This window comes from Mobula hypostoma, chromosome 8 (genome assembly GCF_963921235.1).
Source record: "Mobula hypostoma chromosome 8, sMobHyp1.1, whole genome shotgun sequence".
Lineage (NCBI taxonomy): Eukaryota > Metazoa > Chordata > Chondrichthyes > Myliobatiformes > Myliobatidae > Mobula > Mobula hypostoma.
Window position 1 is genome coordinate 47660829 of NC_086104.1, and position 17543 is coordinate 47678371.

Below are 17543 nucleotides of genomic sequence, written 5' to 3' on the forward strand. Positions count from 1 at the left end.
CAGGATCAAACCATCCAGCCCCATTATCACATTACTGTCTATATAGAGATAAGAGGGAGAAGATGGCGGTGCGATGCAGCGCGCGCGGCCATTCCGAATGAATATCGATTATGTGTAACTAGGGGGCTGTGCACAATCCGGATTTGATGGAGACAGTCATGAGAAGCGCAGGGGGACATCTGGAGTAACTTCTGAAATGCCTGCTTCGCTGCCACTGCTACTGTGTGAACGAGAATCTCCGGAGACGAAGACCCCAAATCCTCGGCTTTGCCTATTGCCTGCTGCCGGGGCTGGGGTCAAAGCGCTGGGCAGAGATGGTGCTCTGAGTCGAAGAGGTGGTCAGAGGCTCGAAGTTTTCAGACAGACTCGGAGTCGGACTGTGGTCGGATGCTTCCAGGATGCTGCATCGGCAAGTTGGCGGCGCTGGAAGTTTACCATCTGCATGAGATGATGGGACTTTCAACAGACTTCGAGACTTTTACTGTGCCCATGGTCTGTTCTTATCAAATTACGGTATTGCTTTGCACTGTTGTAACTATATGTTATAATTATGTGGTTTTTGTTAGCTTTTAAGTCGGTTTGTCATGTGTTTTCGTGATATCATTCTGGAAAAACATTGTATCATTTCTTAATGCATGCATTACTAAATGACAACAAAAGGGGATTGCGTGTCCTCATAATCATAAGTTTGATGTCGCTTTAGCATTTATGCCACTAAACCACTCTCCCATCACGCATCTCAAAGAGGCCGAATTAAATCTGCTTCTTCGATGGCCAGCCACTATGGCTATGACTCAGCCATATTTGGTTCTGACTCACTCAGATTTGTTTATGAAATGCTCTTCACAGCAAAAATTTCTGGCATTGTGAATTGCATAATGATTGGGAGAAAAACGATGAAATTTAACCAAAATTGTTTTTATCAAAAATCACTAATGACCTCTAAGAGTGAATGTTGGCCCTTCCAACACAACAAGCTGGACAATTTACAATGACTAATTAACCTACTAACCAGATAGTCTTTGGACTGAGTGAGGAAACCAGGGCCACCGGAGGAATCCCACACGGTCACAGGGAGAATGCATAAACTCCTCATAGATGGCGCCAGAAATTAACTCCGACGCCTCAAGCATCACGCTAACCACTACGTCATCATGGCGTTATAAAAATTTCAGGTTAATTCACAAGAATAAATAACTGCATTGGTAGCCATAATCAGACTGTACTTCACATTACAATCCTAACCTTGGAAAGATGGCAGAGCCCAAATGAGAAAGTTCTTCATCTTCAATTGTGAATCCATTGCAATTTACCTTGAGGAAGGAAGAAAAATTAACAACTTTACATGAATGCCTGCTTCCTGCGTTGATCTCTACACTAAGTTGTCGATGAGTATACTTCAATTTCTCAGATAAGATCTTCATTTCCCATCAGTAATACTCTATTAGACGAACAGAGTTTACAGTGTTCAACAGCATTGCAATTACAGTTCACCGTCAATAGTCCAGCAGCCTGGACCAATTATTCAGAGAGAAGTCCAAATCAGACTTCACAGCTGGGCAGTTTAAGGCCAATTATTAAAATAAAAGTTGTTAATTTAAGACAATGGCGCACTCAGTCCCATCAGCTCTGCAAAATCCCCCTCATTATCACCATATGCTGCACCAAAATTAGGAAGACCTGGCTTTTCATGCCAGATATAGCCACACCTACAAAACAATGCTTTTCATCCGCTGACCCATCAGTCACGAGTGTGCATTCCTGCACTGCAAGGACAAACCACTGAAGCAGTGGCAGCCTGGTATATAGGTGAGAAGCTCTTGATTTCTGTTTTGAACTCAAAATCCAGTGGTGCTAGGACCAACATGAATGCTAAAACTGTATGTTGCATAGTGAAAACTAAATAATAGCCTAGATATTCCATTCCCATGGCAGAGGCAATGCCCAGATTTGACCATGTTTCCACATGGAAGGCCTGCTTTCTTGTTCTATCCAGTCTCTCGCCATTCCAGCTATCTTTGCACTATATAGTTGGACTCCTTATAAAAATTAAGCAAGGCAAGCTGGAAAATCTGTGTTAGGTTCAATTATGTTTCCAATGTAACTCCCTAAAAATATGTGCAGACAGTGGTAAGCATACAAGTTACTTTACTGTTTGTTATACCCAATAATATGCAATTTCCTTTCAATTTCAAAATGAGTGAGTTTCTCTATGGAAGTTGCTTCTTTAAAATATAAGATAGAGGTAAATGGTGCAATGAGTACAGCACTGATTAGTTTGGAGGTCAACAAAAAGTGGGCTAAACTTGAAAAACATTACTTCAACTGAAAAGAGCAGGAAATAGCATTCTTCCACTGAAATAGTAATTCTAAACAAAGCAAGCCACAAATCAGATGCAGAGATATTCTCAAGTCTCATTATTAAACTTCCTGTACATCACTGTAATTAATAAGCTGAAATGATCATTCTAAAATGGAAAAACGTAACAGTTGGAGTATCAAACCATACTTTCACCTTTCATGATCAAGGTCATAGAGCAGCCACCATTTATCATTCAGAACAAGTACATTTTAGGCCTGTATGCAGACCTAATATAGAGGGTCTCTGATCCTACAACAGTTAAGAATGTGGCCAGTACAGAAATGGTGTCAGAAACAGTGACTCCAACCCACGTCCTGTAACCATTCCACTCTCCCAGTTCTTCCATCCATTGTGTTTGCTCTTACAAGACTTTCTACATTCGCGCTTCCAAGATGTTGTCGTTCTTTCTGAACAATGTCTACACCTCTACCATTGCTGATTGAGTCCATTTCTCACAGCTCTGCTCTAACACCTTCTCCTCTTGGACAGAGCAAGTATAACACTCCATTTATTCTCACCCTACAAATTCTGCATTCAACCATCCTTCACAATTAACACTGCCCGACCTGCTGAGTTCCTCCAGCGTGTTGTGAGTGTTGCTTTGACCCCAGCATCTGCACAGTATTTTGTATTTACTTCACAATTTACACCACCTTCTATAAGATTCCACTTCCAACCAATCTTCAATCCCTTCCCAGTATTTCAAATCATTAGTTTCATGAAATGAATCACTCTTGTGTCCATCAGCTTCCCTTCTTACAACCTTTTGCCACTGCTGAAATTTTAACTATTTCTCCTGCCTGACCTGCTGAATGTTTCCACATTTTCTTGCTTTGTTGTACCTTGTAAAGGGCATTTCTTTCTTCCCAACCCTTCACAGCCATCCCAGATGTGATATAGAGAAATGGTTCTTCTGTTACTATCAGCAATTTTCAGATTTCTTTCAGATATCCTGGGTTAAAGCCTTCAAATATGGCATCAAAGTCATGCTGATGTTAATGTGAAAAATCATGGATTTGTTTCATGTAATCACCCACAGAATAAATAACTATTTTCTCTCTCGCTCCCCTCCTACCAGAACACAAGATTTCAAAGCTGCTACAAACCTTAGCAAAGAGCTCAAGCAAAGCCGCCTGGTCAGGGAAGTCCAAGTGTTTAGAATAAAAGTGATGAAGGGCGGCAATGTCACTCTCAATTAACTCTCTCTTTTCATTATCCAATTTATCAAGGTCTGAAACAAAACAAAAACAAAACCATTTGAAGTGAATGGATTTAAACAATGGTTACTCAGAAATCTTAATATTGGTTTCAAAATATTCTCTCAGGCAATACAAAAACAAAGGAGCAGAAAGAGCATGCCCAAAGACGTGGAAGCAGCAGGCTTTCACTGCACTTCTGACCCGCTAAAGGAAATGCAACCTTCATTCCAGCTATTGCCGGTATTCTCCTAACAGGGAAGGCAGCATTATTCTACAGATTTCAACCTGGATTAAAATGCCCTATCAGTCCAATTATTCTTTTATTCCTGACAGCAGGTTACATCAAATTGTGTTTGTTTCAAGTCAGCACAATTAAGGAGAAAATTACCTACTTGCTTGACACACCATGGTTCTCCCAGTGGTCGATCATTTCCCCAGTAGCTTCCTAGTGTAAGCACAGCTTCTACAATACTAATTTTAATTATTTTGGCACAACATGGTTGTGCAAACGGTGTTCCTGTGCTGTGCTGTTCTATGTTCAAAAAGTTCATATATGAGACCATGATTTGTGCAGACCCAGATAAGAGGATCAGCATACAAGGTCTTTTGTAAACCCCTATACTAGTTCAATGCTAATCACTTCAATATCCTCAGCTTCACTAAAAGCATTTGACAAATTAATATTTTCTTTGCAAAGTACTTAGAACATCATGAAGTAAAAAAATCAATATCCACAAGCCAAGTAACTATTGAATAGAAGCAAGAAGGGGCTACAAGTAATAGCAACATTCAGTGTGCCTCAAAATGACCTCTTCAATATCTTCTTGCAGCTGCCTCTGCTACTGACATAGTTCCACTAATTATTGAAACTGGAGGCTAGGAAACAACTTACAGTGCCAGTGCATCCCTGCGGGCCACACAAAAGTACACAGGAGTCCTTTCTAACAGGCTAAAACAGAGAAGTCAAAGTAGTCACTTTGGAAAAAGCGTTAGAACAAATTTGAGATAACAGCCACCATGAACCTTATACTACCTCAGATGGTATAGAGATTCAGAAAAATCACGGATGAGGTATTCTAGTGCAGCAAATATTTATCTAATCGTTAAGGGCAGACTGAAGCTTTAGTCAAAGTAACATAGCGAACCTGTCAAACACTTTGAGGTACTGTATGCAGAGTTGAAATGCAAAATATTAATTACATCATGATGAATGGAATGTCACAGGAGGCATATCCTTTATTTGGAAACTTCAAATGTTGCAGAATATAGAAACTTGATTGATTTCAGACTTTATAATGAATGCATACTTACGTGACTCAAACTCATTAACAGCTAATAATTCCTCTGAAGGTGTTTTCTCTGGATGCATTTTCTATAATTAAAAGAACATATAAAAGAATTTAAAACTGTAGCTGCTGCCAAATAGATTCAATAGAGTGATTAATCAGAAAGTAAAAGCCACGTTTCCGTTGTCCATATTAATTTTCAAAAGAACTTAATCATCCCATAGAAGAGAATGTTTGAGCATAGAGCCAAATAGTATCCTTGCTACCTTGTGATATTCCGCATTCCTTGCGTTTACAAAGCTATCACACTTACGGAGATCAGAGCTTCTGGGAGCATGGGAAACAGGCAGCAGCAAGTTGAAATAAGAATGCCAGAAATGTAGTCTTTTTGCTGTTTTGTTTGCCCTGGAAGAAATCTAATAGCACTTTAAGAATATTCACTCTGTTGATTGTTATTTTAAAAGAGACAGTTTCGGGCACCTCAGAACTGGGGAATTTTTCACCATGTGGAAAATGCAAGATAGTTGGCCAATCAATAGATAAAAGAATTCTCAGATGGAGATGCTCCAGCAACGTTTATATCAATGCCAGTGACAGGTAGAAAACACGGATGAGGAGTTGCAGTTTTTTTTTTAAAAAGGAGATAGGAAAGAATAGCATGTAGGAAGCCCTCAGAAAGATCGTCCTTGTATCACACATCAGTAATTGTAGAAGTAGAAAGAGAGCACTCAAGGGCGTCAAGAAATGACGCACGGGGGAAGGTTTGAAGATCGTGGGGCATTGTGCCCAATATGGGCAGATATGGAACTTGCACAAAACTGATGGACTGCACCTCAGTATTGGGAACAAGGGTACAATGTCTTGGTGGAAAGGAAAGCTTTTTATGGGGCCAGGGTGTAAAACTGACTTGGCAGTGTGGCGGGCACAAGAAAGCAGTATAAAACGAGAAGGAAAGGCACGGAACACGTTCTTGAATAACCAGGCTCAAATTTGGGTCCAGATACATTGAATAAGATAGGAAATCTGTGGGTGTAATTAACCAAACGAAGTTTTGTGAACTACATAAAAAACAGCAGAGCAAGAATAGGTTCCAAGCATTTCTTAGTACAGAGGTTGCAGGGAAAAAAAGGGAAGGGAAGAAAGTTGTGTGTGTATGGGGGTGGATGGTTTGTGTGGCAACATTGACAAAGCAGACTGTTGCAGTGCAGTAGAAAAAATATATAAAAGGATATCTCACAATGATCAAGGACAGAATCTATGTGTAGAATTAACAGGAGGTGTGATTACACTGATCAGACTATTATACAGGCTGTCATGTATTAAGAAGCAAGTCTTCAGGGAAATCAGATGTGCACAAAGCAGAAGCTTGTGACTGTCCAAATATAGACTAGGACAGCAGCAAGAGAAATAAACAAGCAGGCAGGATGGGGGGGGCGGTGTTAAGTGTCTTCAAGGAAAACTATTCATCATTACATTTCTAGGTCAATGAGAAAAGGTAACACTACTGAATCATGTGTTGCAGTGAACAAGAACATGCCTTTTAGCCCACCAGATCAATGCTGTCTGTCTTGCCCATCTATACTATTTGTATTTGCCCAGATTAGCTTCTACAATGCTTGCCTAATTAAGTGTCTATCTAAATATCTTCTAAAGGTTGTGGCAATCAGATCCTAGCTCCACTCTGTACAAAAAAATCTTTCCCATCAAATCACGTTTAAAACCCCTTCCTCTCATCTTAAACAATGATCTCATATTTGGACATCCCTTCAGTGGTGAAAAATGATTCAGTCTACTGTCAATGCCTCGTTTAAATTTTTTTTATATACCTCTCTTAAGTTATGCATTAGACTCCTGGGGAAAACAAATGCATCCTATCCAATCTCTCTTAAGAAGCAAAGTCCTCCAATGCAGACAACATCCCGATGAATCAGCTCAGCAGTCTCCAAAATAACCACATCCTTCATAATGTGGAGACCAGGATAGCACACGTTACTCCAAGTGCAGTCTAACCAGTATTTTGTGAAGTTGTAATATAACGTCCCAACTTTTGTGCTCTATTCTACAACCTAGGAAGGCAAACATATTATATGTCGCCACTATTAGGAACAATGTACTTGACCCTCTGTTCATAAATATTCTTTAGCACCCTACCATTCACTATTACACCAGAAATCTAACTCTGAATTTCTGAACTTTATTTGCTTCGTTTTCTACACCTGACATGCTGAGTATATCCAGCATCCCAGAGTGAGACACAAGTTGACTCAGATGAGAATTGCTCCCAAATCATGCAAGTGGCCCATCATCCTCAACAAGCCTTGCCTTCCTAACCCATTTTAATCCAGCCCCTTCTGTAAAATAAACCTCTGAACAAAGTTAGTGACAGATAATTGCACATTCCAGCTGTTCCCTATTTAGTGAAGGGCACTTAAAAGGCTCTTCGGCATATGGATACATGAAAAATGGAGGGTTGTCTGCTGTGTGGGAGGGAAAGGTTAAATTGACTGTGGCATATGTTTATATAGGTAAGAACTGACTCTAAATATATGAATGATTTTTTAGATAACCTAGACTTCCCTGAGATTTCACAGGATATGTCTTCTATGCTAGATACTCCCATTACCACTGATGAGATTAAGAATGTTATTTCCTCTATGAACCTGGGGAAGCTCCTGGCCCTGATGGGTTTACCGTAGAATTTTATAAATGTTTTGGACCTTCATTAATCCCTTGGTTCTGTAGGGTTTTCGAGGCTTCATTAAAACTTAGTAAACTTGCCGAATCTTTCAATAGAGTGTCAATCTCCCTAATACTAAAGAAGGATAAAGATCCTGCTCAATGTGCATCTTATAGACCAATATCTTTATTAAATGTTGACTCTTAAATTTTTTCTAAGTTATTAGCAAACAGATTAGAAAAAGCACTTCCTTTTATTATTTCAGAAGACCAAACGGGTTTTATTAAAGGTCGTTACTCTTTTTATAATATTCGCACACTGTTAAATATTGTTTATACCCCCTCACAAAATGTTCCTGAGTGTGTTATCTCTTTAGATGCTGAGAAAGCTTTTGATAGAGTAGAATGGCCTTACTTATTTAAGGTGCTTGAAATGTTTAATTTTAGCTCGAAATTTATATCCTGGATCAAACTGTTTTATCATTCTCCTGTGGCCTCGGTCCATACTATCTCTCTAAGCTCACCTTTTTTCCCTCTTTTTCGAGGTACTCGACAAGGTTGTCCTCTTTAGTCCTTTATTATTTGATATTGCATTAGAACCTCTTGCAATTGCCATTCGAGAAGCTCCAAATATTACTGGGATAACTCGGGGCTTAAAGTCCCATAAAATATCACTCTATGCTGATGACTTACTTTTATATATTTCTAATCCTCAAAAATCCATCCCTGCTGTTTTAGAGTTATTAGCACAATTTAGTCTCTTTTCAGGTTATAAATTAAACCTTAGTAAGAGTGAACTTTTCCCGATTAATAAACAACTTCCCTTATATCATAACTTTCCATTTAAATTGATTAATAATTATTTTTCATATCTTGGAATTAAAATTACTTGTAAACACAAAGATTTATTTAAGATTAACTTTTTACCCTTAATTGACCATATTATTCAACTTTCATCTAAATGGTTTCCTTTATATTTAACTTTGATTGGTCGTATTAATGCAGTTAAGATGTTTTTTCTGCCAAAATTTCTATATATATTTTTCAGGCATTACCGATTTTTGTTCTAAAATCTTTTTTTGATAAAGTTGACTCAAAAATTTCTTCATTTATTTGGCAAAATAAAAACCCGAGACTGGGTAAAATACATTTACAGAAAGCTAAGAGAGATGGAGGTTTAGCATTACCTAACTTTAGATTCTATTATTGGGCAATCAATATTCGACATATGAAATTTTGGTTACTTGACCAGGATATACTATCCATTCCTAAATGGGTAGCATTGGAATTACAACCTGTTCAGGGCTATACACTTGGCTCTATTTTAGGTTCCTCTCTTCCTTTTGATTTGAAACGCCTTAAACAGGTATCTAACCCGATAGTTAAATATACCTTACGTATTTGGTTCCAATTCAGAAAATTTTTTGATCTTACCCAATTTAGGCTAGCAATTCCTATTTTAGAAAACATATTTTTTCCTCCCTCTTTTACGGATCGTGCTTTTCAAATTTGGAAGACTAAGGGTATTTCAACGGTTTTTGGATTTATTTTTAGATGGTTCCCTTATGTCTTTTGAACAATTATCTAATAAATATAATTTATCAAGAATACATTTTTTTTAGATATCTACAAGTTAGAAATTTCCTAAGTACTATACTTTCTTCTTTTCCAATGCTTCCTCCTACATACATTTTAGATACTATAATTAACCTTAATCCATGTCAGAAAGATGCATCGGCTATGATTTATAATATTATTATGAAACTTAGGAAAGCTCCATTTGATAAGATTAGGGTAGATTGGGAACAGGAATTGGGGTCTATCATTTCCGTGGATGACTGGGGGCAGATTTTACAATTAGTCAATACTTCCTCTATCTGTGCTAAACATTCCCTAATTCAATTTAAAGTTGTTCATAGAGCACATACGTCCAAAGATAAATTAGCTCTCTTTTATTCTCATATTAATCCTTTTTGTGATAGATGTCCGGGGCAGATAGCCTCTTTAACTCATATGTTTTGGTCTTGTCCTACTCTGGAAACTTTTTGGAGAGACATTTTTAATATTATCTCAAAAGTATTGAATATAGATATCTCTCCTCACCCTATTACTGCTATCTTTGGACTACCTAAAATTTCCAGTAATCTTTCTCCTTCAGCCCGTAGAATGATTGCATTTCTTACTTTAATGGCGAAAAGATGTATCTTACAACATTGGAAAGAGCTTAACGCTCCAACCACCTTTTTTTGGTTTTCTCAGACGATATTATGCTTGAATTTGGAGAAAATTAGAAGCAATCTTTATGATTCCTCACTTAAATTTGAACAGACCTGGAGATCTTTTATTCAATATTTTCATTTAATGTAATTTTTTTTTCTTCTCTTTTTTGCTCGATATTTATATACCCTTCTTGTTTTTTTTTACTGTTTTTAATGGAGGTCGGGTTTGAGGACGTGATTTTAAGTTCTTTAACTCTACTTGGTTCCAAGTTAGCCCATTGCTTTGCTTTGCTTTTAGTTTAGTTGCACGGTGGGGTTTTTTTTGGGATTTTTTTTTTCCTTTTCTCTATTGATATATATATAAATTAGTATACTATTATGTTACCTTAGTATGTTATGTTTAAATTACATTGTTTGTATCACTTTTTTTTCTGTATTAATATCTCCTGTAATTTTATTATATTCTGACAGTGTATTAGTGCCTATATGGCTTACCTTTTTGTATACTTATTCAATAAAAAGATTTAAAAAGAAAGAAAGAAAGAACAACATCATGGGCCAAAGGGCCAGTACTGTGTTGTACTTTTGTCTGCTCTATGGTGTGTCCTCTTTAGTTTCCAACTGAATTTCTGAGTGACCATTTCACGCTTATCCCTTCAATCACAAATGGAATTATTTTACTACTTAAATCTTAAATGGCCTCAATGAGGTTACCACTCAGGCATTTTCTGTCAGAGAAAGAAAAGTGCACCTACACACATGCATGGGGGTTGGGGGGGGGGGGTGGACAGAGACAGAGACAGTCCAGCCAATTAGTTTCTCATTTAGTTCTGGAGCTGACTTTGCGTCTATTCCTTTGTGGCACTGCCACTGCTTCAGAATCCCATTCATAATAGCAGAACTTTTCTCAAGGTGAAGAACTGAACTTATTAATGTTTATTATAATGGAAGGGAAGAGAAGGCCTGGTTTTGAACAAGAATTTTACTCTCAGTAGATAGATATCGACACATATACACTTCTACTACAATTAATAACCAGCAAATTTCAAACCGACAACAGCTGTCAAGCAATGCCATGTTGTTAACTCAACACTAATAGTAAATAATCCAGTGCAATCTTCAAATATTGTTATTCCAGTGGGTACTATCCCCCTAACCTATATCAATTTGTTAGTTTATCCATTAGTCAGTCATCTTACCTGCTTAACCAGGATTCTTGCCAGCAGCCTGACTGTCTCTGAGGGGTTCCAATTCTGCCCAAATTTACTCAGTGAAGAGCATTCCAGTTTGTGCATTGGCCAGTCAGCTTTCTGCAAGACAAGTTGTAAGATGTAATATTTTAATTACACAAATGTGGCTAGGTTATAATTGAAACAGAAACTTCTGTTAGTCTTTTACATTTAGTGTTAATGGGTTCAGCAGTAAAGCAGTAATTCAACAAAAAAAAACATTTAGCAAAGTCTACCCAATCGAATATGTACACACATCTGCACTGCTGAACCCTCTTACACATATCCCAAGGACAAATACAGTGGAAACACTCAATCCTATTCCCAATTGTAATCTCCACATTCTACACAGAAGCTGGAAGAGATTTTATTATGCTGCTCAGATTCAGAGATATCCAAATGCATCAGACAAAGGAAAAGCAAATTTGAAATACAGAGTTACAAACAGCTAAAACTCAAGTATAGGAGAGCCACAGACGATTCCACTTATTGGTTGTACACATAGTTCTTCCCTCACTGGCCCCCACCCCTCCTCAATTTTCTTTAACCAATCCTCATGAAACAATTTTCACTAGTATGTGATTCCAAAGCAAAAATTATCTACCAAAACAAAATTTATTATGTTCCCTTTTACAAACTTGATCAGACAATGCTTTTATTATGGATGTTTCCAGAACTGAACCATCTCACATCCCCACATCATACATGATCAGTTCTAATGTAAAGCACTTGATGGACAATACACTTAAACCTAACTTTACAATGTTGGGAATAAGCAGAATAGAAATATTGAAGAAGTGTGAAAGGAGAAAAATAGCAAGGATGGAGACCATCTTCTTATGCATTAATGGGTCAGATATGATTCACCTGCAAAAGTCTCCCTCTATCACAGAGTATTCAATGCACCTCTCTAGATCAACAGCATTTTTGTTACCTTTGCATATTGAAAGAATGAAGCAGTATTTTTAACTAGTCCGAAATTGCCAGCATTTAGAAGGTCACTGCTCATATACCCAGACACTTGTAAAGTCTGAGAAGTCCAAAAATATTGACTTTGACCCACATACACTGCTACACTTCAGACAAGTTCATACATTTGGGCTCCTCGTGCCCACTGAATATCCTATTTCAGGAAGGTGAAGGCATCTCTGAAAAAAACAGTGCATATAAAGAAATTACAAGAACAACTTGAAACTAACCTGACTGGCTGTTTCATTGCCTTGTATAGAATTTGAATGTGCAGGAACACAAGCTGCTGTGGAGAGTAATAGACATGGGCACATCCCTCCCCATTACTGGTAGCATCCACAGGAGGCACTACCTGCTGAGTTCCTCCAGCATTTTGTGCGAGTTGCTTTGGATCTCCAGCATCTGCAGATTTTCTCGTGTTTGTTTTTTTTTGTTCTAATAGAGTTTTCTTGTAAATATCATGTGTAATTTGTGTTTTTTTCTTATGAATGCTACTTATAAAATGCTATGAACTTGTGATTTTGCTGCAGGCAAGTTTTTCATTGCACCTGTGTATACATGTACTTATGCTTTAACACAAACTCAAATTTGACATTTGGCTGTTACCCTGGAATAGGGTATAGGTGCTGACTGGTTGTATCCAGAGGTTGTTCACTCAAGCATGAAGGAGTGAGCCATTTGAGACTGAAATAAGGAGGGCTGTTTCTTTGAAACTCTATTCAAGGCAGCTGTGGCCGATCAGTCCTTAAGCATGCTCAAATCTAAGGTTCAATATACAGATATTATGAGAATACAGAGATGCAGAGATGACAAAGTAGAATTCCCAGTTTTACTTTTTCCATTCTTATTGATTCAATGAAAGACCAAATAGAAAATGTTGGTACCTAAAAACCGCTAAAGTAAATTTCTTTTACCTTGTTCCTTTAAGAAAGACAGCAGGAATAATGCAGGAAATTATAGGCTGGTGAGCCTTACATCAATGGTAGGGAAATTACTGAAGATTCATAGGGACCACAGTAATTCACATTTGCAAAAGCAAAGACTTACTGGAGAAAATAACATTGCTTTGTGTGGGGGCAGCGCTATCTCACAAATAAGATTTAATTTTTTTTTAAGGAGGTAGCAAGGATAATTGATGGTCGAGTGGATGTAACTGCATGTTTTTTAGTAAAGCATTCCATAAGGTCAGTTATGATAGGCCGTTCCAGAAGCTTAAGCCGCATGGGATCCACAGTGAGTTGGCAAGTTGGACGGAAAAAAAATGGCTTGGTTACAGAAGACAAAGGATAGTGTTGTACAAGTACTTGTTACCCTGACTGCAGGTTTGGGACCAGTGGGTGCCACAAGGATTATCCTAATTTTCAAGGAACAAATTTAAGCAAACTGCCGCTAAATTAGTTAAAGCATACTGCAAGGTATGGTCAGGGCAATTAGTATAAAACTCTACAAATTGCTTTGCATCTGTATGAAACTTTGGTTACGCCACATTTATAATACCAGGTGAAGTTCTGACTGCCACACAGAAAGGATATGGAGGCTATAGAGGAGATGCAGATGCAGAAGAGGATAACCACGCTGTTGCACAGGCTGGTGTGCATTATCTACAAAGGCAAACTTGATTGTTTTCTCGGGTGCACTGGCAACCTCAAGTATATAAAACCATAAGATGCAGAGATGGAATAGATCAAGGGTGGCCAACCTTTTACATTCCATGCGTCAATTTTTTCACGCACGAGATCAGATGCCATTTTTTCATGCACAAGTTCTATATTAACATATTTTTACAAGAATTGAATGGGGGTACAAGAGTTGTATCGCACACCTGAACTCGTGCATGAAAAGATTGATGCATGGAATGTAAAAGGTTGGCCACCCCTGGAATAGCTGGTCTTTTTTCCAGGGATGGATATGTCCAATCGTGGAGGGCACAGACTTAAGATGAAAGGGAGAAGTTTTAAAGACAATTTTAAAAAATTTTAAAAACAGAGTGGAAGGTGCCTGGGACATGCTTCTGAGGAGGTGGGAGAAACATAAGTAGCAGCAACATTTAAGAGACATTCAGATAGAGACAAGAACAGGCAGGGAACAGAGGGCCAGGAGCAGGCAGCTGGGATGAGTTGGGCTGGCAGCATGGTCAGCGCAGACACGGTTCAATGTTCTATAGGCAAACATTATACACTATTGAAAGAAACAGTGAAATCCAACACAAAGAGATCAAACTAACAAAGGAATCTCAACAATAAGCCTTCATCATGGAGTTAATTCTTTTGCCTAGAATGCAAAGGTGAAATGTGTTTTAATATTTTAATTGATATGAAACAACACAGAAACTGGATTTCATTGTAACAAGCTTACTTTCCGCTACTGTGAAAAGTAAATTGGTTTCTTTTCATCACATATAGTGAGGTACAGTGAAAATCTTGTCTTGCACATCATCCATACAGATCAATTCATTACAGCAGTGCATTAAGTTAATACTGTACAAGAATGCAGAACAAGGTTACAGTTTTAGAGCAGGTAAACAATAGGGTGCAAGCCATAACAAGGTAGATCGTGAGGTCAAGAGTACATCTAACATTGATGATTTTGCAAATTTTGCTGATCACAGACTTGGATCTTACCTGCAACACACATCAAAGTTGCTGGTGAACGCAGCAGGCCAGTCCTGATGAAGGGTCTCGGCCTGAAACGTCGACTGTACCTCTTCCTACAGATGCTGCCTGGCCTGCTGCGTTCACCAGCAACTTTGATGTGTGTTGCTTGAATTTCCAGCATCTGCAGAATTCCTGTTGCTTGGATCTTACCTGGCAGGTTACGTTGCAGTAGAATGCTAGCTTACATCGTCCACACTTTGCTAAGTCGTCTTTACTGCAAGAACAAAAAATAAGAAGACATTATTGGGTAATCAAACACATTCACTAGGCCACAGCTATTGTAGGAGCAACACAATAATCAGTTTCATGGCTACATGCACCGATTTCCTAACTTAACAGGCATATTTCCTTAATAAAGGTCAGTTATTTCCTAATGTACCATATGATTTGGACAAATAATTAACCTACATTCTCTTGGAAGCAATCCTTTTGCCAGGTCATTAAAAAAAAACTACAGATACAAATGCAGTACAGCTCCTTTCTACATAGGGAAAGAGCAAAACTGACCAATTTAATCTGAACAATCCTTTCCTCAACATGTATTTAGAAAAGACATTAGTACAACATTAACTTAAAAGGCTTGTGACTTGAGTTCCAGTAATCTTTCTCGCCTTGCTCAACAAAAATATAGTTCTGCCTGAACAACATTCAAAGACTGTTTGCTTTTACCAAAAAATTTCAATGAATCACAATCCTCAGAGAAAATTATTGCACTTCAACTCAGTTTTATATGGATGACATTTTTAACAAAAGAAAAGCTTAATTAGAGCATTGTTACATTGGGCCTTACCAAGAAGTCATATTTACTGTTTCATCAGTAACACCAATTTGTTTTTTTTTTAACAGATTGGCAAAGTTGTAACATCAAATTTGGTTGCTGTATTTCCCAACCACAGTAGTGCTTCACTTCAAATTTATCCTAGCCATGTGCCATACAGATCCCTCAGTTGGGTTCAGTCTTGATCTTCTGTGTTCAACTGGCATTTATTTATTGAGAATAGGCCCCACTGGCCCTTTAAGACACACCCCCCCCCCCAACAACCCAAGATCTAACCATACCCTAATTACAGGACAATTTACAATGACTAATTAACCTACCAAAGAGCAAGTCTTTGGACCGTGGAAGGAAATGGAGCACCCAGAGGAAACTCACGTGATCACTGGGAGAAGGTACAGCGACAGTGGCAGGAATTGAATCTGAGTCGCTGGTACTAACCATTTGTGCTAACCGCTGCACTACCATTTCACCCAGTGTTCTCTAATTATGCAAATTTCCACATGGTACTTTGGGTTCCTCCCTCGTCTCAAAGATATGCTGCTAGGTTAATTAACCGTCGATTTTTAAAACATATGCCTAGTGTAGATAGGTGGCAAGAAAAAAAAAGTATTGAAAATTTGCTGCTGAATTGTTTTTTTTTTGCCTTCTTACCTCCATTGAGAAGCTGTGCTGGGAGTCAGTAGGTACCTAAGGCGCTGAATGCTCTCTTGGCAAATAAACTAGTTATTGACTGGGATACACTTTTAAAACTTAAGGGAATTTTACAGAATAGCGATTGATTTGACATTTCAGGAAATCCAAGAACAGCAATTCTCAATGCAGTTGATAAATTGAAAGCTCTGTACCATTAAAAATGAACATATTACCAAGCAAAGGTAAAGCTTGCGAGTTAAACTTCTCTAAGTTGGCATAGACATAAGGTGTGGGTTGAAGAGAAATGAGAGTGGAGGGAAGAGGAAAGATCTATTCAAATGCATGAAGATAAACTGGGTGAGGAGTAGGCTTATGACGCAAGACAAGCAGCATACATTCTTTAAAAAAACCAGAAATTCTGGAGCACTTAGAACATAGATTGAAAGCTGAGAGCCTTAATCTACTGGTGGGACAGCAATATAGTAACAGAGGCAACACAAAAACAAATCAAATAACACCAAGCACTTGATAGAAAACCAGTTGGAAGTAAGAACATTAATTTATTTTACTTTCCTTAGAGATACAGCATGGCAATGGGTCTTTCCAACCCCACGAACCCACGCCACACAATTACACCCGTGACTAATTAACCTACTAACCCGCACGAAGGAAACCCACGTGGTCACAGGGAGGATGTACAGACAGTAGTGGGAGCTTACACGCATGTAGTCCCAAAAAGACAAGAAAACAAAGTTCAAAGCTTTTTTTAAATCTAAGTACATGTATGTTACCAGATATAACCCTGAGATTTACTTCCTTGCAGGTATACAGTACTCAATAATCCATAGAATATTAACGATAACATAATCAATGAAAGACCAGGCCAGCTTGGTCTTTCAGTGTAAGAAGGACAACAAACTATGCAAATACAAAAAGAACAAAATAATAATAATAATTAATAAATAAATAAGCAATAAATATTGAGAAAATGAGTTGAAGAATCCTTGAAAGTGAGTCCATTGGTTGTGGGAACATTTCAGTAATGGGGCAAGTGAAGTTGAGTGAAGCTATCCCCTTTGGTTCAACAGTGTGATAGTTGAGGGGTAGTAACTGTTCCTGAACCTGGTGGTGAGTATTCTGAGGTTCCTGTACCTTCTTCCTGATGGTAGCAGGGAGAAGAGAGCACACCTTCGAAGGTGGGGGTCCCTGATGAAGGATGCTGCTTTCTTGCAACAGCATTTCAAGTAGATGTGCTCAATGGTGGGGAAGGCTGTACCTGTGACGGACTGGGCTGTATCCACTACTTTTTATAAGGTTTTTCTGTTCAAGAGCATTGGTGTTTCCATAACGGGCTGTGATGCAGCCAGTCAATATACTCTCCATTGCACATCTATGGAAGTTTGTCAAAGTTTGAGATGTCACATCGAATCTTCACAAATCCAAATGAAGTATAGATGCTGCCGTGCTTTCTTCGTAATTGTACTTGTATGCTGGGCCCAGGACAGGTCCTCCAAAATAATAACACCACCAAAGAACTT

At 38.3% G+C, this 17543-nt stretch overlaps 1 protein-coding gene across 1 annotated transcript in view; it reads right to left on the reverse strand.

Moving 5' to 3' along the window:
- Positions 1-17543, reverse strand: part of LOC134350107 (N-lysine methyltransferase SMYD2-like) — a 51242-nt gene that overhangs the window by 20723 nt on the left and 12976 nt on the right. Inside the window, exons 2-6 of the mRNA XM_063055044.1 lie at positions 14745-14808; positions 10942-11052; positions 4873-4933; positions 3469-3593; positions 1246-1313 (exon numbers count right to left, since the gene is read on the reverse strand). Of these exons, the coding sequence (XP_062911114.1) occupies positions 1246-1313; positions 3469-3593; positions 4873-4933; positions 10942-11052; positions 14745-14808 (429 nt within the window). The remainder of the gene's footprint in view (positions 1-1245; positions 1314-3468; positions 3594-4872; positions 4934-10941; positions 11053-14744; positions 14809-17543) is intronic.